The following is a 13596-nucleotide window of genomic DNA, read 5'->3' as shown; positions in this document are numbered from 1 at the left end:
TTCAGCTACCTCCCATGGTTTGAAGTCTTTTACAAGTTGCTCAACATCTTGGCGGATTACTCTTTGAAAAACCAGGTAACCTACTCCATTATATGACCTAGCTGAAGACTAGGAAATCCAGCAAAAAAATCTTCATTTCCAATTTCTGCCAATGTAAAATAAGTGTAAGCCTGGCTATAAATGTTAGGTGGGACACTGAAGAGAGTTTCTTACAAGTACAAGCGTGTCACACGCAATAACAATTTGAAGCAATTTCAAGAGGAGTACTGATTTTTCTTTTAGCGGTGTTGAAGCTCCCCCAAAATTCTACTATTTTCAAACTATTCCGATGTTCAAACCTCTTTGCTGATTTCACACTTCAGACACTCACTGTCCGTCAGAGTACAGATATATATGCTTATGAGTCTGTTGAATTTGCGTCAAGATACATGCGGGTCCCACCAATGAGACTCGAGACCGGGACCCTGACGTCCACTTCTGTCACTGGAGAGGTGGCCGGAATTCCCATACAAATGAATAACCTGGAGAAATAAAAAAAACAAGTGGTGCTCCCAGTGTACCACTGTGGGCAACAGGTGAACGCAAGTCGGAGGGTTGGCCACTCACCTGATCATTTTGTGCGTGGCATAACTTCATAGAGAGTACTTCGCAGTTGCAGCCACTGTAGACATGCGAAGGAGGGAGGACATCACAAGGAAAGGAAAGAGGAGTGCGGTGGATCCCAGGCGCTTCCACTGACAATGGTTAATCCAGCCGGTAAGTATAAAAAAAACCTTACAATTTATTGCAACACGTTTCAGAGCAGAACCTACTCCTTTCTCATTCATCATATTCTAGTCCGAAAGGCGTTGCAATCAGTGATGAGCGAGCATGGTCAGATAACCTATTATCCGAGTATACTCGAGTGCTAATAGAGTATATTCGGCATGCTCTAATACTATGTTCGAGTCGCCGTGGCTGCATGTCTCATGGCTGCTCGACAGCTGCAACACATGCAGGAATTTTTGTATTGGAGCACGCTGAAGATATTGTATTAGCACTCGAGCATGCTCATATAACAGCTTATCCAAGCATGCTCGCTCATCACTAATTGCAACACATTCCGAAGTAGAACATGATGCCTGAGAAAGGAGTAGGTTCTACTCCGAAACACATTGCAATAAATTGGAATTTTTTTTTATACTAATTGCCTGGATTAACCATTGTCAGCGGCAATGTGACATGTGAGTCTAATAGTTATGTCCTCTATATAAGGTACACTTATGGCATGTTGTGTGGGTATGCCATAAATGTACAAAGTGGAAATATCTTTTTAAAACGAATCTGTCAGCACATTTTGCTATAAAATCTGAGAGTTGCATGATGTAGGGGCACAGACCCCGATTCCAGCATTATATCACTTACTAGGCTTTATTTTGCAGTTTAAATAAAATCAGTAGTTTATCAGCAGGAGATAATCACTTTAGGACTAGGTGCCTCTTGGTCCAACCACATTCTGAGCTCTGCTAGATCTGTAGCAAACTGTGATTGTAGCACCACTGCCCCACCCAGTAGACTGAGTGATACATTGCTGGAATCAGGGTCTCAACCCCTACATCATGCTGCTGTCGGATTGCATAGCAAAAACCTGCTGACAGATTGCTCCCTTTAAGTAAAGTGAGTAAGTAAATAACATTTGTTTTCTTGGTTTGATGAGCTGATTTTGATGTGTGTAATGTTCTTTGTAGGACAACCAGCGTAACGAGCTCTTGGAGACTCTTTACAGACTGCCAATTCCAGAACCTGGAACTGAAGTCCATCTGAGTGTGGTAAGACTAGCATCCATGCTTGCCTTTTTGAAAACATTTTCACCTTCCTCAATATACATTCAACTAAAGATGTTAAAAAGAGATCATTTTACCCATATCGAAGGTTCAGGTAGTGAAATTCAACATCGAGCATTTTGGTTTAGCCGACCAATGCCACGCCATCAACATGTGAACAATAATGCGCTTTGTTTTATATTTTTCTCTGATACACCGATGGTCGTTCTGGGAGAGAGATTTCTTTTTTGCTAAAGATTATAGCGGCCGATTTCTACTACTCACCAGGTGTAATCTAATATGTATGGATGCTTTGGACAGCTTTGGACAATTTCGACTCTAAGGGTTTGTGCATACCACTAATTTTTCTTGCTCGAATGCCATCCGTTTTTTTTTCATGGATAGCACTCATAGCTATGATATTTTATGGTGCTCTTCACGTCTGATCGTTTTTCCTTTGACCGAGTAGTCTGCGGAAAACATCAAATGCTTGTTGGAATTTGATTGGGGGGGGTTGTCAGATGAAAATCAGCAATGCGAGTCTATGGACTTGTGAAAAAAATCAAACCGATCCTGGATTTCATTATTATTTTTGCTGGATTGAAGTCAACCATGATTCTGTTGTCCACAGGTGATCTTTCATTAAAAACATTCTCTAAAAGATCTTTCATCCTTTGCTCCTTGCCGTTGAAAATGCATGTCCTGTTTGAAGAAAAGTAAATGCCAATATGGCACACAGTGTGTATAACCTCATTGATAAACTGGTCATTTACCAGATGATTTAGTGGTCGACCAGCCGTCAACCATCCTCTGTCTGATGTGTGTTTTCACTTCTAAGGTCCTCGTGCCTATCACATAAAAATCAGCTGCACCCGCAATTTTGATAGGATTGGCTGATATTGACGAGCAAACGTGCTCAGATAAAGTGTTATCATGCTCGTGTGCTAACCGAGTGTCTTCAATGTGCACGAAATATAATGTTCAAGTCCCCTCGGCCGCATATCTCGCGGCTGTTCAACAGCTGCAACACATACAGGGATTTCCAGTTTGTTAGGCAATCCCTGCATGTATTGCGGATGTCAAACAGCCGCGAGACTTTCGGCCGCGGGGACTCAAACATATTATTTGAGCACGCCGAAGACACTCAGTTACCAACTGAGCATGCTCAGATAACACCTTATCTGAATACGATCGGTCATCACTTTTGGTCGACCAGCTAATATGTAAGGAGGCCTCCCAACCTTCTGTCTTCTATATCGTTCAAACATCTTTGCAGCCAAAAGGGAAAATTCAAAAAGATTTTAAAATAAAAAAAAGCAATTTCCAACAATGTTTTTGCAGAATGCTTTTTAAGCTATAACAGTTATATATGTATAATTTTTATATTTACATGACCGCCTGTATCTTAAACCCGTCAGATGAGCATAATTCCTTACCTACGCGATTACCGCTGCCATATCACACATTGTTGTTTCCATGACAACAAATCAATGGCGTTGGAGACCATAGACGGTAAGCAGGAGGTGGCGTTTCTGCTTCAGCAGATATATAAAGCTTGATTACTTGATAATTGCATTTGATAGCCAGTGGATATGGGACATTGGTGAAATTGTGGATGTGTGATCTTGTATTGAGGCTCCTAAGGAATACACTACCCCTATGTGGGTTGGTACAAGGCTTTTGGTATATGAAGTAGTTTACCTTGATAAAGGAAAGAGTTGTCAATGATTAGGCCAAACCTTTGCTCTTACAGATCAGCGCCACAATCTCCCATTGGCTTGAATATTGATGAATAGCAAGTTCCACAAGTCACAGTATCTGAAAAGATAAGCAGACTTTTTTTTTTTTGCCGTTCCTGGACATATTCTTGGACTTCCTATCACGGAGGGAATTTTGGAAAACAGATTCCCCATATTCGAAGCAATATGAGTTATCATGAAGCAGGAGTGTTGGACAAGTGGCATACCCCTCACCCTACCATGCCGTTTCTCGCCCCTAGCCCCCATCCTGCCACAGCTTCACCCATTTTGTTGGAGCTGGGAGAAATTGGTGTGAAAATGTCAGAAGTCTCCCAATTTTGGCACAACTGGCCTTGAACGCTTTGATGAATCAGGGCATTAATCTTGTGCTTGATATGGTAAGAGTTGTAGAGCACAATGAGATGATTTTTAGAGGAGTGTACTTACGGTATGTTTTTGTTTTTTTTTTTGCACGGGGTGATTTTCTGCTTCTGAATCTCATGGAATTTCCATGTTACCTCTTTTTTTTACACGTAGAACAAAAAAAACAGCATTCATGTGCACCGCTTTCCCTTTGGATTGAATCAGAACCTTAGAGTAGTTTGAATCAGATTTTGATGTGGATTTTGAAGCAGAATTCACTCTAAAAATCCACATAAAAACCCCCAAACATTATGCATACTTATCACCCACAAAAGAGTACGCAAGTCAAGAAAGACAGGCTTTCATGGCACAAATTAAGCCAGATTTCTGCTGCATGTGGCTTCGTTAATCAGCCCCAATAAGTCACATATTGCAGTTTCATGGATGTGACCTATTTTCTAACATATGTTCACTGCATGTCACATTTCTTGATACAAGCCCATCTCTTCCTTCTTTTCTATCATCTGCTCCTCCAGAAGCTCCTTCTAGCTAATGTCCATCACCCCTTCCTGACGGGTTGCAGTTGGTAGGCTTTGATAAGTCACCAGCTGGCAGGGACCACAATGATTCTGTTTGACCTGCAGGAGTCATTTTCCCCTTGCCTAGTAGTCCACCGGCATGATACCTTGCCCCAATTCTCAGGCCAGTGGATTCTAGGAATGCTGACAGTTTCCCTCCCAATGTATCCCGAGCACTCGAGCAGAAGGATGAAATACTATCAAAGACATTGCTCAAGGAGCTCTCTGCTCGGGTCTCTTCCGGCACATTAGTTATTCACAAAGTCCGAACATCACTCGGGGGCTTTTTCTTTTACTCTGTATACTGTGACCACTTTTTGATGTTTATCCCTGTGATGCGCTGTCATCTCGATCACCCATTACTACCTGTCAAGCCGCTGGTTATGTTGTGTATGTGTTTTTATTTTTTCTTCCTTTTCGGTAGATCTGTAATCTCTCCTGGTATTGTTTTCTCTTCCATTCTCATAACATATGTCATCTGTTGGAGTCATAATTTTCTTGCCTGGAAAATGAAAACGTCTTAAAGCAAATCTGTCATTGATTTTTATATTTTTTTTTTCCTGTTGTGTCTTTAGAATGTGTGACAGTATTGAGCCTTCCGTAGTTTAGTCCCATTTAAATACTAGTTTACGCTGTCAAAAATCCACTCGATGGAATGTATTTAAGAGCAATGCAGAAAAGTTTTCATCACCGATTGCATCGCTTCCATTGAAACGGAGTGATATTGCTATCACAACACAGCAATTCGCAAGTGACTCCTGCAGATTTTCAGGGAAATATAGCAGATGTGATGCCAGATGTTATGGATGGGGAGATCTTCAATATTATGGAATAATTAAAGCTCTATGTACAGAGCGGCAAAGTGGGATCATACACGACAGGGCTATCTAGGGCAAATGACTTTAAATGGGTGTTTGTCTACTTTTACAGACATTTTTTTTCCTACTTAAAGGGAATCTGTCAGTAGGTTTTTGCTATGTAATTTGAGAGTAACACAATGTAGGGGCTAAGCCACTGATTCCAGTGATGTGTCACTTTCTCGACTGTGTTTTGCTGTTTTTATAAAATTAGTGTTTTATCAGCAGAAGATTATCACTACAGGGCTTGGTGTCTCCTGCCTCCTAGATCCAACCACGCCCCCAACACTGATTGGCAGCTTTCTGTCAATATACACAGAAAGCTGCCAATCAGTGGTGTGGGCGGGGTTATGCACAGCTCAGCTTTCTGTGAGCACTGCTAGATCGAAGACAAAGAAAACTGTGATTGTATCACACCTACTGCACCTAGTAAACTAAGTGACACATCGCCGGAATCAGAGTCTCTGTCCTACATCATGCTACTGTCGGATTACATAGTAATAAACTGATGATAGATTCCCTGTATTTCTTTTTAGCTAAAAACAATTTTTATTATTGGGTTTCATTCAAAATGTAGCACCGATTGCGTTCTGTAGTTGCACTGTCTATTGCTGTGTATAAGTTAACTGATAATCCGTCAGTGAACTCCTTCTGACGGTCCAATTTTTAATGAGATTGAATAGCAGAATAGCAGGAATAGATACACCGTTTATAGAGACTAACACTTAGGGCCATTTCTAAATAAGTAATGGAAATGAAGAAGCATAAAGGCAATTAGAAAGTAACAAGAGATAATAAATCATAGGATGCACTATGGTCATCACTACTGTAAATGCAATAAGGCAGCTTTTTTTCACATAAATATTAGATGTGGTTAATATTATTTATTTTATAGCGCCCTTAATCACAAGGCTGAGTGACAAGTGCAATGGGAGTGAGGACTCTGAACATGAAGGCTTAAAATCTACAAGCGAAGGATACAGTAGGTGAGGGTAAGCTCCTGATGTGGCAGTGCCGCAGCAGCTGGGTTCTGGCAGATTATAGGCATTCTTGAAGAGTGGGTTATTTTTCAAGACTGATGGTCAGGGAGAGTCTGATTAGTTGGGGTAGCTCAGTCCAACGTATGAGGGGGTCACAGGAGCAATCATAGAGATGGTTGTGTGAGGAGCAGACGAGGATAGAAGGAGATCTATTGAGAGAGAAGATAGTGGGAATTTACGTCCAAGATGTATGGAGGAGCCAAGTTACGAATAGACTTGCAAATCATTACTGATATTTTTAACTGTGTTCTCTACGCATTTAGAACCCAGTATGGGAATTTGCAGAGAGAAGAGTGCGTGTCATGGCAGTAACGTGCATGCTTTTCTGCCCCCGTACTACTCACTGCATTTGCCACTCTGCCTGTCCGCCTCGCTAAGTCCATGCAGTACTTCTAACTCTGCTGCAATCCTTGGTCAGCTGCTGCAGTCCTAGAGACTGTCCTGGAATGATACCTGGTGTCTACGGGCAGCCGAGCCTATCTTCATCATCAGAGGCTCTAGTGAATACTTGGTAGACACTTAGTCACGGCCCTCCAGGGTAAGCCCAGCCCTTGGCGCAGTGGGTCCACACCCATAGCGTTACGTTAAGCTCAGGCCATGAACCCCACTGACAAGATGGGATTTAGAAACCCCAAGTCTCTTGTACAAATACTGTATGAGGAGGTTCGTTTACAATGTCAGCGTCAAAACCAGCTGCTGCAGGCGATTAATATGATGGTAAGTCAGCTGCAGGATTTGCCACCTCTGTGTCCACCCTTTCCCATTCTTTAACTGTGACAGGCTCTCCTTCCTCAGTATTGTCATCAACTCCAAGGAAACACCTGGAGTTCCAGTGTCTGGTGAATCAGCTAAGGTTCAGCTTCCACTTCCTTCCTGCTTTGAGGGAAACCCCAAGGCGAGCTGCGACTTCATTAATCATTGTCCATTCCACTTCACTCAGCACCTTATCTTTTTCCTTTGGACCAGACCAAGATTGCATTCATGGTTTCTTTGCTGTCTAGATGGGTCCTGTCTTTGGGCAAACCACATTTGGGAGCATGGTAGTCTCAAGATTTGTGTCACTGGGAGATTCTTGGAGATGGTCCTTGCAGTATTCGAAGGAACCTTGTCTTCCCCTTTGTCTCTGTTGACGCTAAGACAGGGTACAGTTACCTTGGCTCACTATGCCTTATGCTTCCACACCCTGGCAGTGGCGCTGTCCTGGCATGAAGAGGCCCTGGTGACGACCTTCTGTCGGGGTCTGTACAGGTGTATTAAGGATGAGTTGGCAGGCAGTGGTCTACCATTCTCTCCTCTGAATGCCCTTATGCAGCTCACTACTGAATGCCCTTATGCAGCTCACTACTAGGTTTGATATCTGTTTCAGTGAGCAAGCTCTGAAAAAGGCTGAAGTATCTTTTCTTTTCAGAGAACCTCCCAGGTCGGTTCTAACTTTTCAGTACCCCTTGCTGCTGCAAGCTCCACCACCTGCTGTAAAGCTGATTCAGGTAGAGCGAGCCAAACTCGCTGTATAAGTGCAACAGCAAAGGTATCGTGACAATGTTTGCATGTACTATGGTGGCAAAGTCCATTATGTTTGTCAGTGCCCAGAGAATCCCTGCTCCCAGGGTTGGTCAGAGAGGTAACTCTAGGTAAGAGAGATTGCTTTCCAAAACTGGCGACTGAAGTTACCCTGCACTGGCCGGAGAGGTCCCTCTATATGGCTATCCATCTGAATTCCGGCTTCTCGGGCAACTTCATCCATGTGGATCTGATTGGTTATCTTTAGCTCTCTATGCAACACCTGGATTACCCCCTGTTTATTGCCTCCATTGAAGGACAATTCCTCTCAGAACCTATTTGTTATATCCCCATGCAAGTAGGAACTCAGCATTCCAAAAAAAACACTTTTACGTGTTACCTAACTCTGTAAACTGTTCTTCTAGGTCTTTCATGGTTGGCTCACATTTGCAGGTTATTGACTGGTTACACTGGCCATGTGCTTCAGTGGGGATCGTATTGTGCTACAAAAGGTCTTGCCAAGATTCCACCTTCTGTGCCTTTGGGCCTTTCCTCTCCACCTCGTGGCTGGGTGTTTCATCTGTCCCTGTTTGAAACTCGTGTCTTGTCTCGATTTGATTGACTTGGAGGAGGAACAAAAACACATCCCTTACCCAGCTAGGGTTGGGAAAGTGCCTCCTATGTTTCTAAAGGATATTCCTCTGAGTAAAACCTTTGTTCTGTTGGTTAGGAGGAGAAGGAGTCTGTCCGGGAGACATGAATCCAAGCTGGTCAGCCTACCCTGACCCTGAACCGTCTGACTACACTTCTGTTTCGCCCTTCCTGTACCTCGTATACCCGCTCTGACCCATGGGTCAGCTGCTGCAGTCCTGGAGACTGCCCTGGAGTGGTACCTGGTGTATACCGGCGGCCCAGCCTATCTTTGCCATCAGAGGCTCTAGCGTATACCCGGTAGACACTTAGACACACCCCACCCAGGTAAGCCCGGCCCGTGGCGCAGTGGGTCCACACCCATCAATGCTAACGATTGATTATTCGTGCAGTGAAGGATCAATTGGAGGGATGTAATACTACTAGATGGGAGGCCATCGAGAAGGATGTTGCAGTAGTCTAGCTGGGAGCTGAGGAGGGCATGCACAAGCATTTATGTATATCCAAGGTTGAGAAAAGAGCACACTGGAGATTGAGAATCCCTGAGAAACTGAAAAAAACCTGTAAGCTTTCATTAAATGCTTGTCTCATTTCAAAGACAACATGCCCGGTGACCAGCTGTCTTCACTGGGAGATACTGTATATAAACTTGGCACCAATGCTAAAACTAGTCAAACACATCAGATACGTATTCTCAGAACCTGCTGATTTTGGTATGACTGTCAAAGGTGTCTTTCGGTCTACCAACTCGGGAGGATTCGGAATGTTGCATGTTTTGTTCTTAGGGTAATAAGCCACCACAAGAGATGTCCACTACCAACGTGCTCCCATCTTCTCACTTGTCCCCTTCTACCTGATCTCTCCTATTACCCAGACATGCAATTCATTTTCGCGGTTTGCACTAATAGGAGCAAGACCCAGTCATACGTCGGGTACAAGTCCACGGGAGATAAGGAAGCAGTATATTACAGCGAGTGGAATCATCTCTCTTTTCCATGGATTATTTAAGAATTTGAGTAAAGAAACACTGTCTCTTTATGTAAAGCCAAAGGCTAACGAAGTAACAGCAGCAAGCAGATCCTAATGTAGGTGCAGAGACCCTGATTCCACCGTTGTGTCACTTACTCGACTGCTAGCTGTAGTTTTGATAAAATCCCAGTTGTATCTGCTGCAGATCCACCAGTTCTCCCTGTATAACCCGCCCACACTACTGATTGGCTGCTTTCTCTGTAGATAGACAGAAAGCTGCCAATCAGAGTTGGGGGCAGGGTTGGACTAACAGGCAGCAGGTTTAATAGTCCTCTAGTGATAATCTCCTGCTGATAAAACAGGGATTTTATCAAAACTGCAGCAAACAGCCCATTAAGTGATATAATGCTGGAATCCGGGTCTCTCTCTCTACATCATGCTGCTCTCAGATTAGATGGCAAAAAGCTGGTTATGTATTCCCTTTTAGCTGATTTATTTCCAAAAGTCCAATGCACCTAATTAATCTTATTTAGTGTCTAAGTTCTGTAAAAACACATAGGGAGCATGGATGCTTCTGGTTTTGCACTAAGAATTTATTAGGAATTTATAGTGAAACACAATCTGCTTATGACTTGTCATAAATGCTGCTTCCGGTGATGAGTGAAGCCACTGATATGTCAGAGTATGGAGCCGATTGCCGTGCAGCCATCACCCTCCATCTGGCAGATGCATTCGGCTTCAGATCCCAGCGCACGCACTTTTTTTATTATGAAGTGTGGTAAAGTAAAATTTCCATCTTTCTTTCATGTTGGTGATTTCTTTGAACAGTGTTTGTGGTCAGAGTTCTCCCTTCGCTTGGCTCACTCTCATGTCTACTATTTTTTTTTTGTTCTGTATCATTTTTTTTTTTAACCAGTTTCTCCTTTTTCCCTTCCAGCATTCCTACTTCACAGTGCCTGATTCTCGAGAGCTGCCCAGTATTCCTGAGAATGTGAGTACCCAGAAGGTGTCTGCTTGTAGCACCAGCCATCACTAGTCACTTTGCTTCCGATATATTTCCATCTCATTTTACGGTTCCTTTGTCCTAAAGGTCAGCAGCTGAACAGAGTTAATCATTTTTCTCCATAGGCAAGATTAGGGGATTGGTCTGTCCCTGACATTGAGACCTCAAAGACACACCACCATCTGAGCAGTCCACTAATCTATCAAATGTCGAATACCTGCATATTCATAGGTCTCTTGTATTCGTGTTTGCTTTATCCTTTCTCTGAATTTGGCTTTTTATGGTAGACCATCTTGACCACCTGGTCATTAGAACTGAGGAACAGTGGCCCATCGTTGACGTTCACATTTCAGAAAGGATTCTGCATTTTGAAAATGGAAGAGCTAATCCTAAACCCAAAGCTTTTGGCCTTGGAGAATTGGTCTTTTTGAACCACTTAACGACGCTGGTGTTTTTTTTTTTTTTTTTTGTTTTGTTTTGTGTTTCTCCTCCCCTTGTTCTAAGAGCAATTATTTTTGTTATTTTTCCGTTGATGGAGCCATATGAGGGCTTTTGTGTTTGCAGTGTAGGTTGTAGTTTTTATTTATTTTACCAAATAATGTAGTAAAAAAAAAAATTGAAAAAAATTCCAAGAGCTGTGAAATTGGGGAATAAAAGCAAAACAAAATTCTACTATTTTTTTTTTTTTTTAGTTTTTTGTTTGACGTTCATTGTACAGTAATTTTTTTAAAATTTTATTATGTATTATCAAGTACATACAGCTACCGAAAAATGGAAATTCTGGAGTTGTGTTTTGCTTTTTTTTTCGAATTTAATGGAAAGTTTTAATGAGTCTAAATTTTGCTGGATTGTACTTTTTTGGACAATATCAAATATGTTTACTTATCTATTTTTTTATTTCTCTATTTGTAATAGAGAAATTGATGGATGATTCAAATCTTTATATTGTACACACACACATAATTATTATTATTTTTTTTTTACTATATTGTTCAGTTGCCTTAGGGCACTTGAACGTGCAATTACTTATACTATGTATTGCAATATCACAGTATTGCAGTATATAGAGAAATCACGGTCTCCTCTGGAGCTTTTCATGTAGATGAGTTTTATTGGAGGACCAAGATGACAGCTACAGGGGCCCTCAGTAGGTCTATGGCTCCAATGTCAACTCATCGGTTCTTCGCGATCGCGCTGCGGGGGGCCATTGGGAAGTGGTACGCACTCACACTGGCAATAACATCATTTACATGCCAAGGTCAAAGATTGACATCGGCATTTAAATGGTTAAACGGCGACAATCAGAGCGAAATATGTCTGCTGCAGTTACAGGCAGATGCCAGCTACACAGCACAGCCAGCATCTACCTGGTTTCAAGCAGGCTCGGCTCCTGAGCCAGGGAGAAACCAGACTAGTGCAGGTATGTGGGATTAGTTTATTTTCTTACAACAAATTGCGTGTGGGGACAAGTGTTTTCCGAAACCTGAAAACCCTTTTTCAGTGCATCATCATCATCCATCAAGAAAAAGTCTTAAAGGCTACATATTTTAGATAGTTAGTGATGCCTAGATTGGTGGATTTGGCCCAGTTTACGCTTCTATATGACGAGGGCTTTACATTCGGAGCAGGAATTTCAGTTTTAGAAGTGAACTTACCTTGCAAAATTTGGGGGTGTTTTCTCTATTTTGAGGTCGATGACGTTCCCATTGGTGTAGATTTTCTTTCCACTCTTTGCTGCGAGGGCCTGCATTGTTACCACCTGCGCTCTATTATTTAGAAAGTCTTAATGTGTTTGTGTAATTCTAGATAATGTACAGATTGTGTAATTTATGGGAATACATTATGTGTACACAAGCACATTTTGACATTCTTCTTTTTTAACGCCACGCGAGCAAATTCCCCCGTGGAGTGTGTTTTTTTTTTTTTTCCCCGTCATTTCATTCCAACAAATTTTACAAAACATAGTTAAATATATTGTGCATATTTTCTATCTGTATACATTAGACCATAGAGGAGTGTCAATTTGTTTTTGTCCTTCTCACATACACATTAGCATTCATGTAGGCGTCTTAATGTAGATAAATACAGGCGATACCCTGTCATAAATATTAATGGGTTTTGCAGCGGTTGACCCGCGGTGTGCAGCATAAAATCAAAGCGTTTAAATAATTACTACATTTTAAGGAGGTTTAAGTGTTTTCTGCAGTGTCGTAAGTATGTGTTATTTCTCACTAGTAATGCTTCTCCGTGTGAGAATCAAACTGCTACAAGATAGAATAACATTGTAATTATGATGCTTTGTGTCAGAGTTTTGTTTGCCACGATCATTGAAATAAAAAAAAAAAAAAACTCTCTGGCATGGCTGTCAAGATTTTCCAGCATATCAGGGAAGTCTCGGTCAGAGAAAGTGATGTTTGTTATAAATGACTGCAAATATCTTCTCCATGGATAAGATTGAATTGCACAGTAAAAAATAAGACTTCGGCATATCCTTTGAGATCAGACATGTAGCACAATTGGATGAGGTTTTCAGTTTCACGGCTAAGGGTCCATGTACTCTGAGCGATGTGCAGTATTACACAATCACGAACTGGCATTATGTTTGCCAGCTGGCGGTCATTTAATAGCCTGTTTACACAGTTAGACCACAGTTCAGATGCTCAATGAGTGGTCAAATCTTTCACGTCAGTTCTTGACAGCACAGGTATTGTTTCTGATGCTGAGTCACTTCTCGCGGACAAGCCGTGAATCGGGGATGTCAACGAGTCCTGTTCAAAAGCAGAGGGGTCAGACAACGGTGTTGTCAGGTCAGAGTCCCGGGTCAGAATTTCATGAAGGTAGCAGATCAAGAAAAAGGGGCTAGGCAAACGGATTGTCAAAGGTAAATCCAAGGTCGGTGTTATGGACCTCTGACCTGAGTTGGAGTAGTGGTTTTGCAGCACTAGGAGCAGCACCGACAAGTAGGGTAGTCAGGAATAGCCAGAAGTCGGTATACAGGAGTATCAGTATAATTAATGATCAGCAGGTTGCGTAGTCCAGAATAGCTAGATGTCAGTACATGGTAGCAGAAGTATAATCTTGAGGATAAGCAGCG

At 42.1% G+C, this 13596-nt stretch overlaps 1 protein-coding gene across 4 annotated transcripts in view; it reads left to right on the top strand.

The window, feature by feature from the left end:
- The window catches only part of DENND1A (DENN domain containing 1A), a 973091-nt gene that overhangs the window by 435922 nt on the left and 523573 nt on the right, over nt 1-13596 (top strand). For all 4 annotated transcript variants that reach the window (XM_073590695.1, XM_073590694.1, XM_073590697.1 and 1 more), the window contains exons 6-8: nt 6-75; nt 1728-1808; nt 10437-10490. In XM_073590695.1, the coding sequence (XP_073446796.1) occupies nt 6-75; nt 1728-1808; nt 10437-10490 (205 nt within the window). The remainder of the gene's footprint in view (nt 1-5; nt 76-1727; nt 1809-10436; nt 10491-13596) is intronic.

Source organism: Dendrobates tinctorius, unplaced genomic scaffold, assembly GCF_039654945.1.
Source record: "Dendrobates tinctorius isolate UK_male_01 unplaced genomic scaffold, ASM3965494v1 ptg000120l, whole genome shotgun sequence".
Classification (NCBI taxonomy): Eukaryota; Metazoa; Chordata; class Amphibia; order Anura; family Dendrobatidae; genus Dendrobates; species Dendrobates tinctorius.
The sequence above is the reverse complement of the archived record's forward strand: the minus strand, read 5'-3'. Positions and strand labels throughout refer to the sequence as shown.